Below are 19,591 nucleotides of genomic sequence, written 5' to 3'. Positions count from 1 at the left end.
AGGCTTGAATGCTTGATTTTTGTTAATGCAGAACTTTAGGATGCAGAGCTTGGTGTCAGGAATGCAGAGTGGAAATGGCTATTTCTCAGTTTCAGGCATGAGACAGTAGCTGGTGGAGAGTTGTATTCTGGCCTGAAGTTAAGATCTCTGGAGAATGGGCAAAGGTGTCAAGTAGTTTTTAAAATATTTTATGTATTTATTTGAGAGTGAAAGGAAGAGAGAATGGGCGCACCAGGGTCTCTAGCCACTGCAAAGGAACTCCAGACATGTACACCACCTTGGGCATCTGGCTTACGTGGGTACTGGGGAATAGAACCTGGGTCCTTAGCCTTTGCAGGCAAGTACCTTAACTGCTAAGCCATCTCTTCAGCCCATAAAATATTTTATTTATTTATTTCAGAGAGAAGGGATTTACCAGGGCCTCTAGCCACTGCAAACAAACTCTAGATGCATGCACCACCTTGTGTATCTGGATTACGTGGGTATTTGGGAGTCGAATCTGGGTCCTTAAGCTTTGTAGGCAAATGCCTTAACTGCTAAGCCATCTCTCCTGGGCCTTGGTTGCAAGTTAAGTTTTGCTTGGGACATGATCGTGGAATGTCTGTCTGTGAGTCCTCCAGTGGAATCTCTGAGGTCTCTTGAAGCTCAGAAGGGAAACCTGTGCTGGAGAAATGCATTAGATAATTGTTGACTTAGTTGGAAAATGGAGCCATTGCCTTAACAATGAAAGAGTCTTCTGTGCAAAGGAGTCCTAGGAAACTCTCCTGAGAAACTTACTGAGGTTAGAGAGATATCTGAACTCGCCTTTTCTAGCAGTTTTCAAGCTCACTCTACTATCCTGTGCTGACTTCCTTCATGAGGAGTTGGACCGTAGATGATGTCATTGTCACTAATAAGATGGTTGAATTAAAATGCTGCCCTGCATGATGCTTCCTATGTAATAGAATTGTCTTCTTGTGTGATAGAAATAGTGTCACGTGTGTTTCTCAGGCTGTATACAAACTGATTTATGTACACAGATGCTTTTTGGCTCTTGTATAGTTTTTGTTGTTGAATGAGAAAGATGGGAGATTCAGTTGCTTATTGTATAAGTTAGGGCTCTCCAGGGGAACAGAACAGATAGAATGAATTGTATTAAAAGGGAATTTATTGGGTTAGCTTACAGGAGTCCAACAATAGCAATTTGTAGGCCCAAGAGTCAAGAAATGCAATAGCTGCTCAGTGCATGAGGCCAGATGCCTCAGCAGTCCCAATCCAGAGCTGAAGGTCTGAAGGTGCCCTGGAGAGACAGGGGTCTTCAGTCCATGCTGGTCTGTAGTCCACACTGGTCTTTAGTCCACGTTGGTCTTCAGTCCACACTGCTCTTCAGTCCATGTGGGTCTTCAGTCCATGCTGGTCTTTTATCCACACTGGTCTTTAGTCCACATTGGTCTTTAGTCCATGCTGGTCTTTAGTCTGCAGCCCTGGCAGCCAGCTGGGAGGAAGGGATTCTTTTGTCTCAGAGCCTTTTTAGATTAAGTCCACATCGAGAGGGGTCACTCATTCTGGGGGAAGGGTTCTCTGGGGGAAGGACTTCCTCCAATTAATCCTTCCTGGAAGGAACCTAAGAGACCCACTCAAGGGGAATGTCTGTGGATTTCTAAACAGATCAAGTTGACACAAACTTAACTATCACATTTAGAAATATTGAAGTGATGATGGCAAAAGCAGAAAGTGAAACCACCACTCAAACTCAGAGGAGGGGCTATAAGGTTGTAGGACTGAAGGAGGACTGTTTGGTTAACAGAACTAATTAGAATAGTCTACTCCTAGGTGTGAGTTTGATTTCGGGCTTTGCTATGATCTGTAGAAGCTTAATAAAATGACTATGTCTCTCCAGGTTTTTTTTTTAATCTAAATATGCATATAGGAATAAAAATTCCTGAGCCACACATTCAGTGCTTTTTAACTATTTTAGTATCTCTAGTCATGGAAATTGCAGTGTTTTGGACCACCCCCTTCCAAAAGTAAATTTAAATAAATCTAAACTGTATACATAGAACATAAACATCTATTGAAATTAAAATAAGTTTCTTAGATTTACTGGTTGCAGAATTCTTTAGGAATTTATCTAAGCTGAACTTAAAAAAAATATTTTTATTTTATTCATTTATTTGACAGCGAAAAAGGGGGAGGGAGAGAGAGAAGGAGGGAGGGAGAGAATGGGCATGCCAGGGCCTCCAGCCACTGCAAATGAACTCCAGATGCATGTGGCACCTTGGGCATCTTGCTTATGTGGGAATTGAACCTGGGTCCTTTGGCTTTGGAGGCAAGTGCCTTAACCAGTGAGCCATCTCTCCAGCCCTAGGCTGAACTTTATGACATGTGACTATGTAGATTATTCTCTGTCTGGCCTGAAGTCCCCAGTGATGTGCTAAGAGACTTTGTCCATGTCCCTGACCTATTCCGATTTTCTGATTAACGACTGAGATGAAAACGCAGGAAACTGCTTATCACATTGGCAGATGTGAAGGTCTGATAGGGTATTTAAAATAGCAGGTAATACTGATACAGGGAATCTTCTGATTTACTGAATACTAGAATGAAAGAGATATCATCTGAAATATGGTGAAAGTGACCCAAATTTTTACTTTAAGATAAACTCAGTAGCGACCGGATATGTGAGCAGAATACCACACAGAGCCAGGTCGGTTGGATAGCAGTGTGGACGCAGCTGGGGCACCATTATGTCCTGCAGTGTCCTGTCGTTGTGGAGACACAGCTCATCCTTTTACAGGTCGTTTCAGCCTGGGAAATGTCAGGGGTGACGAGGCTAAAAGGATTTACAGCCACGTGGTGCCATATACCAGAAGAGCTGCACCAGCAAAGAAACTGTGGACCAGCTGTCACCATTTTGTAGAACCAGAAAAAATAGGGCCAAGTATTAGGAAATGATTTCTTAGTAAAGGTTTAGAGCTTCTGTGGAAGTGACTTTCACGTATATTTTAGGTGGACTTCTTTCTTTGTGGAAGTGCTAAACAAGACAGCAAGAACGATTTTACCCAGTTTACTGGAGATTGGTTTACACTGACTGTTTCTCTAGCCATAAGCAAATTTGACTGTGGCTGACGCATACTTAGTAAGCTCATTCCATTTCTGCAGGGCTCACGGTTTAAGGAAAACTATTTAAAGTGCATTTCAGATGGTGTACCACACATTTTTTATGGTTTGCGGTGTGACCACAAGGGAAAAATTCAATAACTTCTGAATTTTAGGTAGGTTACTTTTAATAAGCGACTTTGTGGTCACAGTCTGTCGCTTTAGCAGTCGACATTTCCCATCTGTAAAATGCTGTGTGCTAAAACAGCGTCTGCAAAACTAGAATCTATTTTAAGCACATGACATAGTAGGATGGACTACTATGAGTCAAATTCAGCTGAAAAATATTGAAGAATGTTAACACTTTAATGATTCTATTTCATATTTTTAGCAGTACAGGAGAGAATCCTACACTATGTATGAGTAATGATTAATGACAGTGACTTAACCATTCAGCATTAATAAGCTAAAGATACCAAAATTGTTTTCATTTGCATCATGTATCCATCTTAGAATAAATATATCCAAACGACCTTAGTTTACAAAGTTATTTCACTCTTATATCACATACTTTTAATATTATCCTACTGAAATTTGATTATATCTTAGACCAGTGAAAGAAAAATGTTACTGGTGAACCAATTATACAATCCCTCTAAGCCTAGATTGTTTTATCTAGCAAGAGTGAGATTACAATTACACTGCCTTTCTTTGAGGATCCTGGAATGAGAAAAGTAATTAGCACCTGAAGGGAGCCTGGTATGCTGTCTGGCGCGCATTGACACATGTTCTTACTTAAGCCGAGGTTGCAGAGGCTTTGAAATACATTGAGTGCTCTGCTTGGTCAATGTAACTTACATCCTTTTTACAAAAGAAAATGAGTTTGGAGCTGTGGAAATAGAGCTGACTTCAAGAGAGGCAGACACTGGTCACAAAGCTTACCTCTTTTTGAGAATGCATGTCTGTCTCACTGCAGGTTCCATAACTAATAGGCTTATCTTCTGGTTTCCTATTTCTCATCTCTAGTCGTGACAGAGAAGTCATACAGTACATGGTTGGATTATAGCAACAATAAACACGCACACACACACACACACATACACACACACACATATTTTGTGTGTGTGTGAAACAAACAACTCACAAATTCCCTGGTTGACCACGGATAATTGACTGGTCCTCCTGTTTGCTCTTTATGTAAGATCACTCAGTGGAGGAATTGAAATCATTCTTCACTTCCTCATGACACCAGGTCATGTTTACTCTAAGTGACATCGGCAATGAGAGTTCAAACTCTTAAAATGTCTTCACTCTGTTTTGCTAGGGAGTTGTTTTATATTCATTTCCCTTTTTTGTTGTTTTTATTTGCTTTTAATTTAGAGGTAGCAGATGCTAGTGTTACGAAGCACAAGCGCAACAGAGGAGTCTAGAATGAAAGTATGTCTCCTTCTTGCTATTTGAATAGTCTCCCATTTCTTGCTCTACACCAAAGCTAAACACTGCTAATGGTTTCCTGCATACACTTCCACAGATACTCCAAAAATAGACAAGTATTTTTCAGTCTATAAACAAATGCACATGTGTGTCCTTGTGTATATATACTTTGGTATATGCATGCATATATATCTATATTTGTTTACAAATACATAAATTTGGAACTCTTTAAGTTCACCACATACAACTACCCTTTTTTCCTATGCTACAACATGATTATTTTGTATCTTTTAATCTTATGATTAATAGAATTAATAAAATTAATAAATTAAAATTAATTTAAAAAATTGTGATTGATACAAACTTCTTGTTATTATAAATATTTGTTTTCTAAAAATTTCTTGAAGTTATGCCTTTATTTTGAATTTTTACATAAATGCTTCTAGTTGAATTGTCTTATCAGTAGTTAACTGAAGAAGAAAAAAAAAGTAAACTGGGCATGGTGGCTCACGCCTTTAATCCCAGCACTTGGGAGAAGGTGAATCTCTATGAGTTCGAGGCCACTCTGAGACTACAGAGTTAATTCCAACTCAGCCTGGACTAGAGAGAGACCATGCCTTGAAAAAAAAATGCAAGTACATTAATTATGATATTCATATTCTATAGAGGTAAATAGAATTGTAATTTCACTTATATATTTGATTTGTTTGGCCTGGTTTTTTTTTTTTCAAATTTTTATTTATTAGAGACACAGAGAGGGGGAGCTGAGAAAGAAAGAATGGGCACACCAGGACCTCCACCCACTGCAAACGAGCTCCAAATGCATGTGCCACCTTGTGCATCTGGCTTAGATGGGACCTGGAGAATCGAACCTGGGTCCTTAGGCTTCAAAGGCATGTGCCTTAACTGCTAAGCCAATTCTCCCGCCCCTTGTTTGGCCTAGTTTTATGATCACTTCCCATCAACATGTTAAATTATTTTAGAGCAATATGCTTAAATTATGACCATTATGAAAACCTTCTATTGTCTTTACAGTGTATTCATCTCATTCTTTTTTTAAATTTTTATTTATTTATTTGTGAGCAACAGGGAGAGAAAGAGAGAGAGAGAGAATGGGCACGCCAGGGCTTCCAGCCACTGCAAATGAACTCCAGATGCATGCGCCCCCCTGTGCATCTGGCTAACGTGGGTCCTGGAGAGTCGAGCCTCAAACCAGGGTTCTTAGGCTTCACAGGCAAGCGCTTAACTGCTAAACCATCTCTCCAGCCCTCATCTCATTCTTAAAGACACTTTAATCCAAAATACAGTGTTTTATTTTGGAACTGAAGCTCCTTTGAAGGACACATTTTTAAAATGGTAGAGTAAGACTAAAAATTATTATTATGCCTAAGCATTTTTATCTTATGCCTTAATTTCTCCATATATCGAGGCAATGAAGAATCAAATGTACAAGTATGAGCTGGGTTTGGTGGTACATGCCTTTAATCCCAGGAATGGGGAGGCAGAGATAGGAGGATCGCTGTGAGTTTGAGGCCACCCTGAGGCTACGTAGTGAATTCCAGGTCAGCCTTGGCTGGAGTGAGACTCTACCTCATGAAACCAAAAAAAAAAAGTACAGTTAGGTCTTTATGCCTTTGCAGACTGGCTACTTACAGTCACAGCAGGAAGGGAACTGCTATAATTAGCCCTGTTTTTCCTTTGTCACTGATTTAATTTGAGGGAACATCAAAAGTATTGAAAACAACAGACTTGTAATTACCAAGGTAAAAGTGAAATATCTAGGACATACTGAATTCTCTGACCCTCAAAAGGCCTCAAGATTTATTTCATGAAATAAATATTAAAAAGATGGAGGAAAACTGGAGCAAGGGCATATGGGAACATTTCTTAGACTCCCATCTGAGATGATGGATCAAGACCATATGGTAAAGAGTGAGGAACATCTGTGATTGCTGACTGAACTTGATGCCATAAATCAGCTCTGATTCTAGAGAAATAGTTAATAATAAGATATGAAACAATCCCATAAAAATTTCTGGAATTCAAAACATTTGTTTATCATAAAATAAATGCTATTTCATCTTTATATTTTACTAACATATTAACATATAGTATATGAAAACATATGAATAAACTAATGAATTTTTGCTTATGGAACATATGAAGGTGTAATTATGACCTGTGATAATTAATACATTTAATAAGATCTGTCTTTGATTTTCCTAAGTGGGCACTTGGAAAATAGTAGTCACTGAAAGTGTTACTGTAAAATTAAATGGATATGCCTACATGGGAATGTTAGCAACTATGCCTATAGACACAGACTTTATTTTATCCTTACTTGTATTTAACATGAGTTATATCTGAAAATTTTAGTTGCTACTTTGCATATTAAACAGGAGTATTTAAATTTCATCTGCCTCCATTATTAATTCTGGCAAGTACACTTCTTCCACCCTCATTTTCCTCCTGTGTAAACAGAAAAGGAGGGAGAAAAATGCAACACACAAGTTGCCATGAATACATATATGCATATATATGAAGAAGCTTGGAAGTGTATCAAATTAAAGTAATTATTGAAGACAATAAAGTATTCCTCAAAAATTATGCATCTTCTTTTATTTGATACCTCAATAAATATTATATGCAAATACATTTTACTAGGTACTATATAATATAATTTGGAAGCTAGCTATACAGAAATAAACCTGTAGTTCATAGTTGGGTTTCACCTGTTTATATTCTGGTAACCAGTTTTTCTTTTCTTTTTTAAAAAGATTTATTTATTTATTTATTTATTCGAGACAGAGGTGGGGGAGACAGAGAGAAACAGAGACGGAGAGAGAGAGAGAGAATGGGTGTGCCAGGGCCTCCAGCCACTGCAAATGAACTCCAGATGCATATGCCACCATTTGTATCTGGTTCACATGGGACCTGGAGAATCGAACCTGGGTCCTTAGGCTTTGCGGGCATGCACCTTACCCGCTAAACCATCTTTTTTTTCAATTTTCATTAAAAGTTAGCATGAAATGAGTATAGGAGGAGAAATTATGCTTCTCTGTATCTTCTATTAGGAACATTCATTTCCACCCAACATGTAAAGTATATGTGGGTTGGGAAGACACAAGAAAAGGAAATCACATGCACATGATGGTCATTTCATTATTTGTATGAGTTTCTATGGAAATAAATCTTTTAGTGCTAGGGATTGAACTTAGGGCCTTATACATGCTAGACATGTGCTCTACAAATAATTGTTTTCCTGTTGTGTTTTGCTTTGAGGAAGGGTCTTACCCTAGCCCAGGCTGACCTAAAATTCATCATGTGGTCTCAGGCTGACCTTGAACTCACTGTGATCCTACTACCTCAGCCTTCCAAGTGCTGGGATTAAAGGCACCACCCTACCTGGCTAACCTTAAATGTTTCTCAGAATTCATATTTTCATGAATGCATCCCATTGCCAGTTCTTCCAATTAGATGAGCAAGTTGTGCTTTTCTCTCATTGACAGTTTCCTAAACTCTGTAAGATTTGCATTGCTATGAAAATTTGTATTCTGTATGGCCATGACATTTATATTTGCCTTATATTTATTTTATTTATTTACTTTTTTGAAAGAGTGAGAAAGAGAGAAGGTCAGATAGAGAGAGAACAGGAATACCAGGGCTTCCAGCCACAGCAAATAAACTTCAGACGCATGTGCCACTATGTACATCTGGCTTTCTTGGGTGCTGGGGAATCCAACCTGGGTCCTTGGGCTTTGCAGGCAAGTGCCTTAACCGCTGAGCCATCTCTCCAGCCCTGAGAAACTTCTAATGTAACCTCTGATGTCAGAGATGGAAGCATGCTCAGAGAAAACAGATGATATTAGCCCAAAACATGTTTGTCCATGCAGAACCACCCCAGTAAACAGACCAGTTCCCTATGTCTCTTCAAATTGTTATATTTTTAAATTTGTATTTATTTGTAGTTGGCATACTGGGATGAATGATACCTAAATTTTCTAAAATTTTTGCAAACCATTATATCATTTAGCTTACATTACTAACCCAAAAGTTTATCTTGGTGGGGTTCTCTGCAGTTTTCCCTTTCCCATATTTTTATAGAATCTTAATACTATAGGAAACTTTTAAAAATACCATTACTTTAGGGTTTTTTTTTTTTTTTACATTTTTCACAATTTGGTGTTAATTCAGTTCTCCCAAATATAGTCATCCAGGTAATCAAGACAATTGACAATAGTGATAAATCTGCAAAATTCTTTTTTTTTTAATTTTTTTGTTCATTTTTATTTATTTATTTGAGAGTGACAGAGACAGAAAGAGGGAGAGAGAGAGAGAGAGAGAGAGAGAGAGAGAGAGAGAGAGAGAGAATGGGCACGCCAGGGCTTCCAGCCATTGCAAACGAACTCCAGAGGCGTGCGCCTCCTTGTGCATCTGGCTAACGTGGGTCCTGGAGAATCGAGCCTTGAACCGGGGTCCTTAGGCTTCACAGGCAAGCGCTTAACTACTAAGCCATCTCTCCAGCCCTAAAATTCTTTTTAAAAATAGATAATGCAAATAAGAAAATGGTGGTTATTCCAATTTGAGAGAGTAGATGTTAAAGATTTGATTATTCAGCAACATCATAGATTTTTTAAAAAATTTGTCTGTTATCTCTTTCAAAATGGCCACTTATAGTTTGTAATGCTGAAAATATATTTGAATCTTTTTGTACTTCTCTTCAGAGACTATATCATATCATAGTTTGAAACATCTTAATGTTAGAAAACATGGTATTCTGAGTGTATGAGAATTATCATTAAGTCACACAGCTGGTAATACTTTGAGGACCGTTTTGGCTAAAATATAACATAACTACATGATGACCCTGGCTGGTCTTGAGATGGCATACAACATGCTGCCAACAGCATGTTTAAAGCTTAGAGGTAGAAATATAAATATACGTAGATATTTCAGTTCACATCTAGCCTTTAGCATGAATGTGTAAGATGAAAAACGCATGGTCAGCCGTGATGAGTTACCACGAAGCATGTTTGGGTTAGAATGTCACACTTGACATCAGGTAAGCATATACACATTAGGCCTGTAGGTGATTGTACTGTGTGTCTGTCAACATGAAATACTCTTGTTCTGTTTATTTTTCCATTTCCTTTGGATTGTGTTTTTCACATAGGGTCTCGAGGAGCCTCAGCTGGGCTCAAACTCACCGTATAGCCAAGGCTGGTGTTAAAGTACTGGACTTCCTGCTGCCAGCTCAGGGGCTGAGATTACGGGTGTGTTCCACCAACGCAGCTTCATACTCTTCATTTACAGACTAGGTGCTATAATTTTAGGAATAGGAAGATGGTCACATGTATTTCATGCTTTAGTTTAAGGAATAACACACACACACACACACACACACACACACACACACATCCAGTCAGTATGGAAAAAGAAAACTACAGGCTGATGAGATGGCTCAGCAGTTCAATGCACTTGCTTGCAAAGGCTGCAGACCGAGGTTCAGTTCCTCAGTACTCATATAAAAGCCAGGTGCACAGAGTGGTGTATTTGTCTGGAGTTCATGTGCAATGACAAGAGTTCCTGGCATGCCTATATTCTACCCCCCATCACCCCCAAGATGAAATGACTAGAAAATATTTTTTTTTCAAAAAAGAAAACCAAGTTGAAAGAGTTGGAATCCACATTGAAATCATGAAAGGAATAAGCACTCAGGGTAACACACAAACCAAGAACCGCTGGGGCGTGTGCACCGGTCCTGTGTCCCCTACAAGAGCCGCTGGGGCGTCTGCACCGGTCCTGTGTCCTCTACAAGAGTCGCTGGGGCGTGTGCACCGGTCCTGTGTCCCCTACAAGAGCCGCTGGGGCGTGTGCACCGGTCCTGTGTCCCCTACAAGAGCCGCTGGGGCGTCTGCACCGGTCCTGTGTCCTCTACAAGAGTCGCTGGGGCGTGTGCACCGGTCCTGTGTCCCCTACAAGAGCCGCTGGGGCGTGTGCACCGGTCCTGTGTCCCCTACAAGAGCCGCTGGGGCGTGTGCACCCTACCTGTCTCCCCTACAAGAGCCGCTGGGGCGTGTGCACCGGTCCTGTGTCCCCTACAAGAGCCGCTGGGGCGTGTGCACCGGTCCTGTGTCCCCTACAAGAGCCGCTGGGGCGTGTGCACCGGTCCTGTCTCCTCTACAAGAGCCGCTGGGGCGTGTGCACCGGTCCTGTGTCCCCTACAAGAGCCGCTGGGGCGTGTGCACCGGTCCTGTGTCCCCTACAAGAGCCGCTGGGGCGTGTGCACCGGTCCTGTGTCCCCTACAAGAGCCGCTGGGGCGTGTGCACCGGTCCTGTGTCCCCTACAAGAGCCGCTGGGGCGTGTGCACCGGTCCTGTGTCCCCTACAAGAGCCGCTGGGGCGTCTGCACCGGTCCTGTGTCCCCTACAAGAACCTCTCTTCTCTGGCTTTGCTGGTGGCTGCCCCGCCCCTGGGCTCGTGTGCCTTCAGGTTTCAGTGGCAGGTGAGAGTGGGATCTCGAGCACTCAGTGACAGATGACTGCCCACATGGGTCAGGCCTGTGTCCCTCATTGGATCAGCTGAGGCCGTTCAGTGGTCTTGGGGGCACACGGAGCTCTCAGCCCAGCCTGGTTGTGGTTGGAGAAAGTCAGGGACAGAGCTTAGAAAAAGCTCCCAAAGTATGCCTGCCTTTCTACTCAGAATAAACTTGACAGCTGGGGGTGGCGGCACACTTCGTAATCTCGGCACTTGAGAGGTGGCAGTGTGTGGATGTGCCAACTTGGGACATGTGAGAATCCATCTCAAAAAGAAAATTTAAAAAAAGTCTAAATAAGTAAATAAAATGAAATAAAACTTGAATGAGTTAATAAAAAACAAATCTTATGTGTGGACCACGTGGTGTTTCTAGAATAATGTAATTTTGTTTTGTTACATAGTATTTCCATTCCATAGTTTTAAAAGGATACATAATGAGAAATACTCTCCTTGGAGCATACATCAGTGACTGGATTGTGTGTGTGTGTGTGTGTGTGTGTGTGTGTGTGTGTGTAATGACACTTGGAGTTTGCTTTGCTTAACCAAGTAGTGAAGAATCCAACCACACCACTGAAACATTACATGTATAAATCTATATGTGTATGTGTGTGTGTGTGTGTGTATATATATATAAGTCTAGCCAACAGCTGACTTACCTTGATCTCATCTGAGCCTGTAGTAAAGGTCAGGCAGTTGCTGTTATCCCAACTGATGGAACTAATGTCTGTGCAAAAGCAGACCACTGGAAAGTGTCCCAAACATTTCCATTGCAAATCCACTTAGAAATCTTTTACCAGTCTGCTCTTTGCACCCACACCGTACAGCACTGAGGTACCACGTTATGTGGGTGCACATGAGCACACGTAAGAGGAATGACTAGTGCTTCTGTGTGGAGACACGTTAGTCAGTGAGACGTAGGTTGTGGAGCTTCTCATTGAACAGACAACAGTGATTTTTCTCAGTGTCAGGCACTCAGCACAGCCCACTGATTTGGGTCCCATGTCCCTATGCTAAATTTAAAAAAAGAAAAAAAAAAGTCTTTTGGCTCTAATCATTTTACAAGAAGAGTTAGAACAAATTTGCATGAACAACAATTCACAACATGCTTTAGAATTACCAATAGATGCAGATGTACATAAAGATAAGGAAATAAAATTCAGAGACAAAGATCTCCAAGTAATGAAACATTTTTAGTCCTTCCCTAGTTTAGCCTAATACACTCCCTAAGGCTAATTTGGTCCAGATAGGATCTTGCTTGGAAGCCTCAGTACACCGCTTGTGAAAGCCTTCCCATGAACACTTAGGCATGAGAAAGGGTTTCCAGTGTATCATGGCTAGTTTTGGACCTAAACTGTTTGCCAGTCTTCTAGGAGATTTAAGGGAAGTGGTCACATTTCCAGTGATGACTGCATGTGTGTTCAGAACTTCACATGTGATATATCGTTCAGTCTTTCTAACGACCTTTTCAAGAACAGGCGTTTTGCAAGTGTTGCCTGAAATTATCCCACCAATGCAATATACATGCATGTAAAATTTATTTATACTTATGGCCAACCATATGAAATTGAAGAGTATGATATTTTAAAGTATTTTTAAAATTTATTTATTTTCAATCTCAGAGAGAGAGAGAGAGAAAATGAGCGAGAGAGCATGCATGCCAGGGCCTCTAGCCACTGCAAAGTTCAGATACATGCACCACTTTGTGCACCTGACTTTATGTGGGTACTGGGGAATCAGACCTGGGTCCTTTGGCTTTGTAGACAAGCACCTTAACCACTAAGCCATTTCTTCCGCCCGAAGTGGGTGATTCTTGCAGAGAACAAGCATTATAGCAAGACATGATATTCAATGTCATTGTATACTAACCTGTCAAAAAAATCTGAAAACCTAAATCTATTTACTTATTTTCCTCATGAATTTGTTGATCTTTCTTCAAAGTAAGACAGTTAAATGCTGGCATTCTCCATGGAAATAAAACAGTAGAAAGCAGACTCCATATATTCTAGATTTGGCTTCAGTACAAGCTTGATATGGGATTTGGTGCCAATGAAAACACAGCCCCCAGTTTCTTATTCCATCCATCTACTCAGTCCCACCATCCTGTTCACTCTCGGGACACTTGTCCTTTTGATATTTTTACCTTAATGAGAAATAACAATATATGATAGGATATAAATACAAGCTATTCATCTTAAATATCTGTTGCCCACTTGTTTGGCATCCAGGGTTCAGGGCAGTGAGGTCCTCCCCGCTCCTTTCACTGCCGAATCCTCACTGGCAGGACTGGCTCTGACATTTACTAGTTAGTAGGTCACGTGGCTGAACAAAAGTGACATGTGACATGTGACACAAGGCAAAGCAGGCCTCGGACAGCGCCCAACCCTGCCGCTTTCCTCTGTGCGCACGCGTGCTGTGTGTTCCTGACTCTGCTCCTGCCAGCGGAGACTGCGCCGGTCCCGACCCACAGAGACCTCTCCGCCACTGAAAGTGCCTGCCCTGCCGTGTGCAGTGCCCTCAGTAAGTGAAAATGCTCGGAAGTCTGAACAATCTCCAGGTGTTTCCCCTATGAAACCATCACGAGCTCTTGTTCATGGGTTAGAGTATATTTCTTCAAAGTCAGGTTTTACAGGTCAATCACAGGTTGCAACTGAGATTAAATCAGAACAAAGAAAGAAAAGGAAAAAGTCCAATAGATCAACTAAATATGTCTCTATGTTTCAGAGTTTTCTTTTTGTTTATTTTTATTTATTTATTTGAGAGTGACAGACAGAGAAAGGAAGATAGAGATAGAGAGAGAGAGAGAGAATGGGTGTGCCAGGGCCTTCAGCTGCTGCAAAGGAACTCCAGACATGTGCGCCCCCTTGTGCATCTGGCTAACGTGGGACCTGGGGAATCGAGCCTCGAACCGGGGTCCTTAGGCTTCACAGGCAAGCGCTTAACCGCTAAGCCATCTCTCCAGTCCAGACTTTTCTTTTAATGCAAGCCCAACAGACTGGCCTTTTTTATGAGAAAGTGAGTGAGCGAGTGAGCGAGCGAGAGAATGAGAATGAGAATGAATTGGCATACCAGAGCCTCCAACTACTGTAATCAAACTCCAGACACATGTGCCACCTTGTGCACAGCTGCGACCTTGTACACTTATGTCACCTTGTGAGCCTGGCATAAGTGGGATCTGAAGAGTTTAACGTGGGTCTTTAGGCTTTGCAGGCAAGTGCCTTACCCACTAATCCATCTCTCCAGCCCCGGCTCCAGACTTCTGAAATGTCCTGAATTTCCTGGGTATGTGAAATAAGTGAGTTAACTGAAACTGCAAATGCAAACCGTCCTTATTACTAAGTCGATCTTCACCATCTGCTGCTCGGTGACTCTGTGCCTTGTGTCACTAACGCAGAGCCTGCCCTCCTGCGTTTCCTCCGCAGGCCGTGAACTTCTGGTACGTGCTCGTGATGAACGACGAGCACACCGAGAGGAGGTACTGGCCCTTCTTCCTCCTGAGCTGGGGCCTGCCGTCTTGTGTGGTGGTTCTCCTCATCGCTGTCCTGAGAGTAATCTATCGGCAGAGCATGCCACAGGTCTACGGCCTCATCCATGGTGACCTGTAAGTACATCTGGCCAACGCGCTGTCCTCTTCGCTTTCTTGAACCTTGGCCGTATTACTGATAGATGGTAGGCACAGGTCACCAAGAGTTGTGAGTACGGACTCTTCAGGAAGTGTGTTTTCCTCACGTGTTGTCTTTTGAGTAATCATTTCTTTAAATAAGAAACTATTGCCTCTCAATTATCTTTGAGAGAGACAGTTGTCTTAGTGAGTGGTATTAACCAGTTCCGAATGGTTCAAGCCTTCATATAATGCTTTACCAGAATGAGGCAGATAGTAATATATAATGGAACATGACACTATGATGATCAGTGGAGAACTTGGGAATGTGGCACATTATCTGCGGTGTGTGTTTTTGAAGGTTATACACAGCATCACCTGTGAGATTTGCTAAATACCAAAAGACATCATCTGAGTAAATGCGACATCTGAGAGTACATAGGGAGTGATGACGTCCTTCCCAAACATTCTTTTTGAGGTGTCCCGATAATCTTAAGATCACATTCTTCTGTACAGACACACACATACGCGCGTGCGCACACACACACACGCACACACACACACACACACACAGCTTACTTCATCCCCTTTAATTAATTTCCCATACAAGGACAAAGAAACAGAACATTTGCAACAATAAAGCTTTCCAGAGACTGGAGAGATTGCTTAGTGGTTAAGGTGCTTACCTTCAAAACCTAAGGACCCATGTTCTCGTCTCCAGATCCCATGTATGCAAGCCCAATGCACAAGATGATGTAAGCATGCAAGTTTGTACATGCACACAAGGTGGCACACACCTCTGGAGTTCAGTTGCAGTGGCTGGAGGCCCTGGCACACCAATTCTCTCTCTCTCTCTCTCATCAAAAAAAAAAAAAAATTACAAAAAAGCTAGTCAGTTTCTTTGATCTAATGAATATATAAGAGAAAATGTAAAATTGTCAATAAGAAATAGTATATTCACAAGCTTATCAGAACAATGTAATGTACTTATCTCACAAGTTACTTGGAAGATAATTATTATTTAATATATGTGAAGACCTTTGAAAGGTAAAATGCTATACAAATAAGTCATTTCAATAGCATAGCTTCCAATCAGTAATTTACTTAATAAATACACATAATTTGGGCTGGAGAGATAGATGGCTTAGCGGTTAAGCGCGTGCCTGTGAAGCCCAAGGACGCTGGTTCGAGGCTCAGTTCCCCAGGTCCCACGTTAGCCAGATGCAGAAGGGGGCGCACACATCTGGAGGCCCTGGCTCGCTCATTCTCTCTCTCTCCCTCTATCTGTCTTTCTCTCTGTGTCTGTCACTCTCAAATAAATAAATAAATAAAAATAAATACACACAATCTGATGTGCAGAAACGTGTTCTACACATATGCAATCATAGGCATATATGCTATGCCATGTCCAACCCCAGGAGACTAGTTATGTGAGAAGTACTCTCGAATGACAGGCAAGCCACTAATAGGCATGTTTATTAAGATTCCAGAAAATTCTGTCACACTGAATACTTATGGCATTATATTTTGTCCACGTGAAAAAAGTCAGTGACTATCTAGAAAGGAATGGTGTGTCCAAGGCTCAGGGTCCACTGAGGAAGAGATGGCAGAAAGAACGTAAGAGCCAAAGGAAGGGTAGGACTCCTTATAATGTGCTCCTCCAGACACAAAATGGCCTGGATATCCATGATCTCACAGTGCCAGTCCCTACCTACACAAGACATCATATTGGGAGGAAAGATCATGACATCAAAATAAAAGAGAGAATTGAGAGAGGAGGGGATATGATGGAGGGTGGAGTTTCAGAGGGGAAAGTGGGGGGAGGGGGCGAATTACCATGAGATATTGTTTACAATCATGGAAGTTGTCAATAAAAAAAATTAAAGTTCATACCCTTTACTACCACGATTTAATTTAAGTCGTGGGCTGCCAATAAATTTCAGAAGTTTCTGCTTATCCTGTGCTAAATACAAAGTCAAGGTGACTATGGTAAACTGTTTGGCAAAAATAGGACTCATTTGGAAGCCATTTTTGCCATTAGCATTGATGAATGGGAGCCTTTGAAAGTGATACTCATCCGAAGAAGCTCTCTGAATGCTTGTAAAAGGTATTTTGTAGACGAAATAAACCGACATGTTGAATGTCCAAATGTGCTTGCCTTCTGGAGACTGGTGCGATTGCTTAGTGGTTTAAGGAACACGATTGCAAGCCTGCCAGCGCCAGTTTAAATCCCCAGTACTCATGTGAAACCAGATGAAAAAGGTACCACATACTGCTGAGTCACTGGCATTGACAGAAGGTCTGGCATGTACACACGCACACACACACACACATTCAAATACATAAAGTATTTTAATATTTAATATTCCATTTCTTAAACTTTTATAAAATGATCTTTTCAACAAGCAGCCAAGTTATAGGTGAAATGTAAGAATGTACATCATATTAATGTCTATCTGGTTTTAATATTGCAGAATCATTGGCTTCAGTGATTAACTTTTGTGTTCTAAGTTACTCTTCTCGTATGCATACAGAGCATTCATAAATCTTCACCTTACGAATTTGAGCTTCAAAGAATTGTTTTCAATATCATTTCATTCTCAGCATAAGGTTATAAATTGGTACATTAATCATATTAAAATATCACATACTCATGTCATCATTTTACAACATGCCATTTCCCTAAAGGTAATGGTAGGATTTATGATTGTGTGAAATTCATGAGAGCTCATCTGTTGTGCAGTGATCATTTTGTAGTTATAATAAATTTTCTTTTAATGAAGATAGTTCTCTAATAAAAATCTCTAATTGCATTAATGTGTTCAGGCTTCTGTTATTAAAAATATTTTAAATTTGAGGTCATGCTGATTTCATAAAATGACTTGGGGAATCTGGTCTTATTTCTTTCTTGCTAGTTTGGCCAATAGCATATGTGTGGCAGGCCACAGCTGATTTTATTTTGTAGGAAAGCTTTTAATTCCACATTACTTTTCTTTGAAATATATAAAACCATTCATACTTTCTAGTTCTTTATTTAAAAAAAAATGTGATTTTCTTCATTTCATTTAACTAAGCAAAAATGTAATATCTGCAGAAGCTATAATGTCCTGTCTTTTTCCTTCCTGCTATTGGTAATATGTGACTGCTCTCTCTTTTTCTCTGTCCTGACCAGTCTTTGTCAAATGATTGACAACTGAGACTTTTCTTACTATCGGGACCCAAATACAAATTTAGTTTTGAATATTACTTGGTGATTTTTTTATTGTTTATTTTACCATAAAGAAACTTGTCACGTTTTTTGTCCTCTTACACTATCCATGACAGAACTGGAAATGATCTTATACTCTGATGTGTAAATCACAATGGTTATAGTTTTTGGCCTTCAAGTCATGGTTCAGCAGGTCAACCACATCTTGACACTGATAGTTTCTTAGGTCATTCCTCCAAACCATATTCACATGTTGCCCTTTGCAACTGAATTTTTTCATGTTTCTCATGGTCTCTTATGCCTTTACTTTTTGTGTTATTTTTTTATTTATCTGTGTGTGTGTTGTGCACATGCACACGTGCATGCTTGTGCAAGTGTGTATGGGTCTACCAGTGTCTCTTGCTGCAGTGGACACAGGCACCCCTTTTTGAGTGTGGCTTTACATGGGTGCTAAAGAGTTAAACTTGGCTGGGAGGGCTTTGCTAGCAAGAATCTTTAAACACTGAGCCATCTCTCCAATCCCGTATGCCTATGTATTTTATGTTTCAAATGATTTCTTCCTTTTTGTGTGTCTAGAAAATGCCTGTTTTCCCCTCTGAGCAGCAAATGAACAAAACACTTATTTTCAGGTTGAGACAATACCTCATCGGTGGCCTTGTCAGCCTCATATCATTTTGTAAATTCTGTGATGGTATCAGTTTCACTATATTAAAATTTTTAAAGATTTTTTTTTATTTATTTACTAGAGACAGAGAGAGGGGGAAAGAAAGAGAGAGAGAGAGAGAATGGGCATGGCAGGGCCTCCACCCACTCCAAACGAACTCCGTACGCATGCACCCCTTGTGCATCTGGCTAATGTGGGACATGTAGAATCGAACTTAAGTCCTTTGGCTGCACAGGCATGCACCTTATCCGCTAAGCCATCTCTCCAGCCCTACTTTTTTTTTTTATGTTAGACTTGAGATTCATCCTAGGGATCAGGAGTTAGTTGCATAGACATAATAATAAGAGTTAATACATCTTTTTGGTGTATGTGTGTACAAGTTCGTGTCACGTGTGGGGGTGTGCGTGTGCTATGAGTGCGTGCATGGCGATCAGAGGACAAGTCTCAGGTGTCAGACTTTACCTGCCGCCTCATGTGAGGCAAGAGTTCTCCTTTTACCGCCCTGTTCCCCAGGCTAGCTGGCGTGCAAGCTTCTGGCACTGTTCGTGTCTCTGCCTCACTTCTTTCCATATGTATGCTGGGGTTACAGATGCCTTCTATAGCACGCGACTTTTATGTGGATTCTGGGGATTAGAACTCAAGTCCTCACATTTTACATGGCAAGTGCTTTATGATCCTCTGAGCCATCTCCCCATCCCAAGAGTTAATGTATTTATGGTCCATGTAGCTTAATGTATCCACTGGTGGAAATACATAAACTAGAAAAAAAAGAACCACCTGAGCTGGAGAGATGGCCGAGTAGGTAGAGCATTTTAAAGGTAAGTGTTAGTACCTGATTTTGGGTCCCTAGCACCCATGTAAAGGCTGGGAGTGCTGTCGTGAGCCTCTAATTCCAGTGCTGGGGAGGCAAAGTTGAGGAGATCTCTCAGGAGTGCTGGGTAGCTAGTCTAGTTAGCAGCTATAGGTTCAGTGAGAGACCCTACCTTGAAAAACAACGTGGAAAGTGATTGAGAAAGCCATTCCGTATTGACCTCTGGCCTACGCATGCATATGCAAAAGATAAATTTAAAAA

General features: G+C 41.0%; 1 protein-coding gene across 1 annotated transcript in view; it reads left to right on the top strand.

The window, feature by feature from the left end:
- Window positions 1-19,591, top strand: part of Adgrv1 (adhesion G protein-coupled receptor V1) — a 535,418-nt gene that overhangs the window by 337,098 nt on the left and 178,729 nt on the right. Inside the window, exon 84 of the mRNA XM_045133393.1 lies at window positions 14,469-14,647. Coding sequence (XP_044989328.1) covers window positions 14,469-14,647 — 179 coding nt within the window. The remainder of the gene's footprint in view (window positions 1-14,468; window positions 14,648-19,591) is intronic.

This window comes from Jaculus jaculus, chromosome 14, assembly GCF_020740685.1.
Source record: "Jaculus jaculus isolate mJacJac1 chromosome 14, mJacJac1.mat.Y.cur, whole genome shotgun sequence".
Taxonomy (NCBI): domain Eukaryota; kingdom Metazoa; phylum Chordata; class Mammalia; order Rodentia; family Dipodidae; genus Jaculus; species Jaculus jaculus.
The sequence above is the reverse complement of the archived record's forward strand: the minus strand, read 5'-3'. Positions and strand labels throughout refer to the sequence as shown.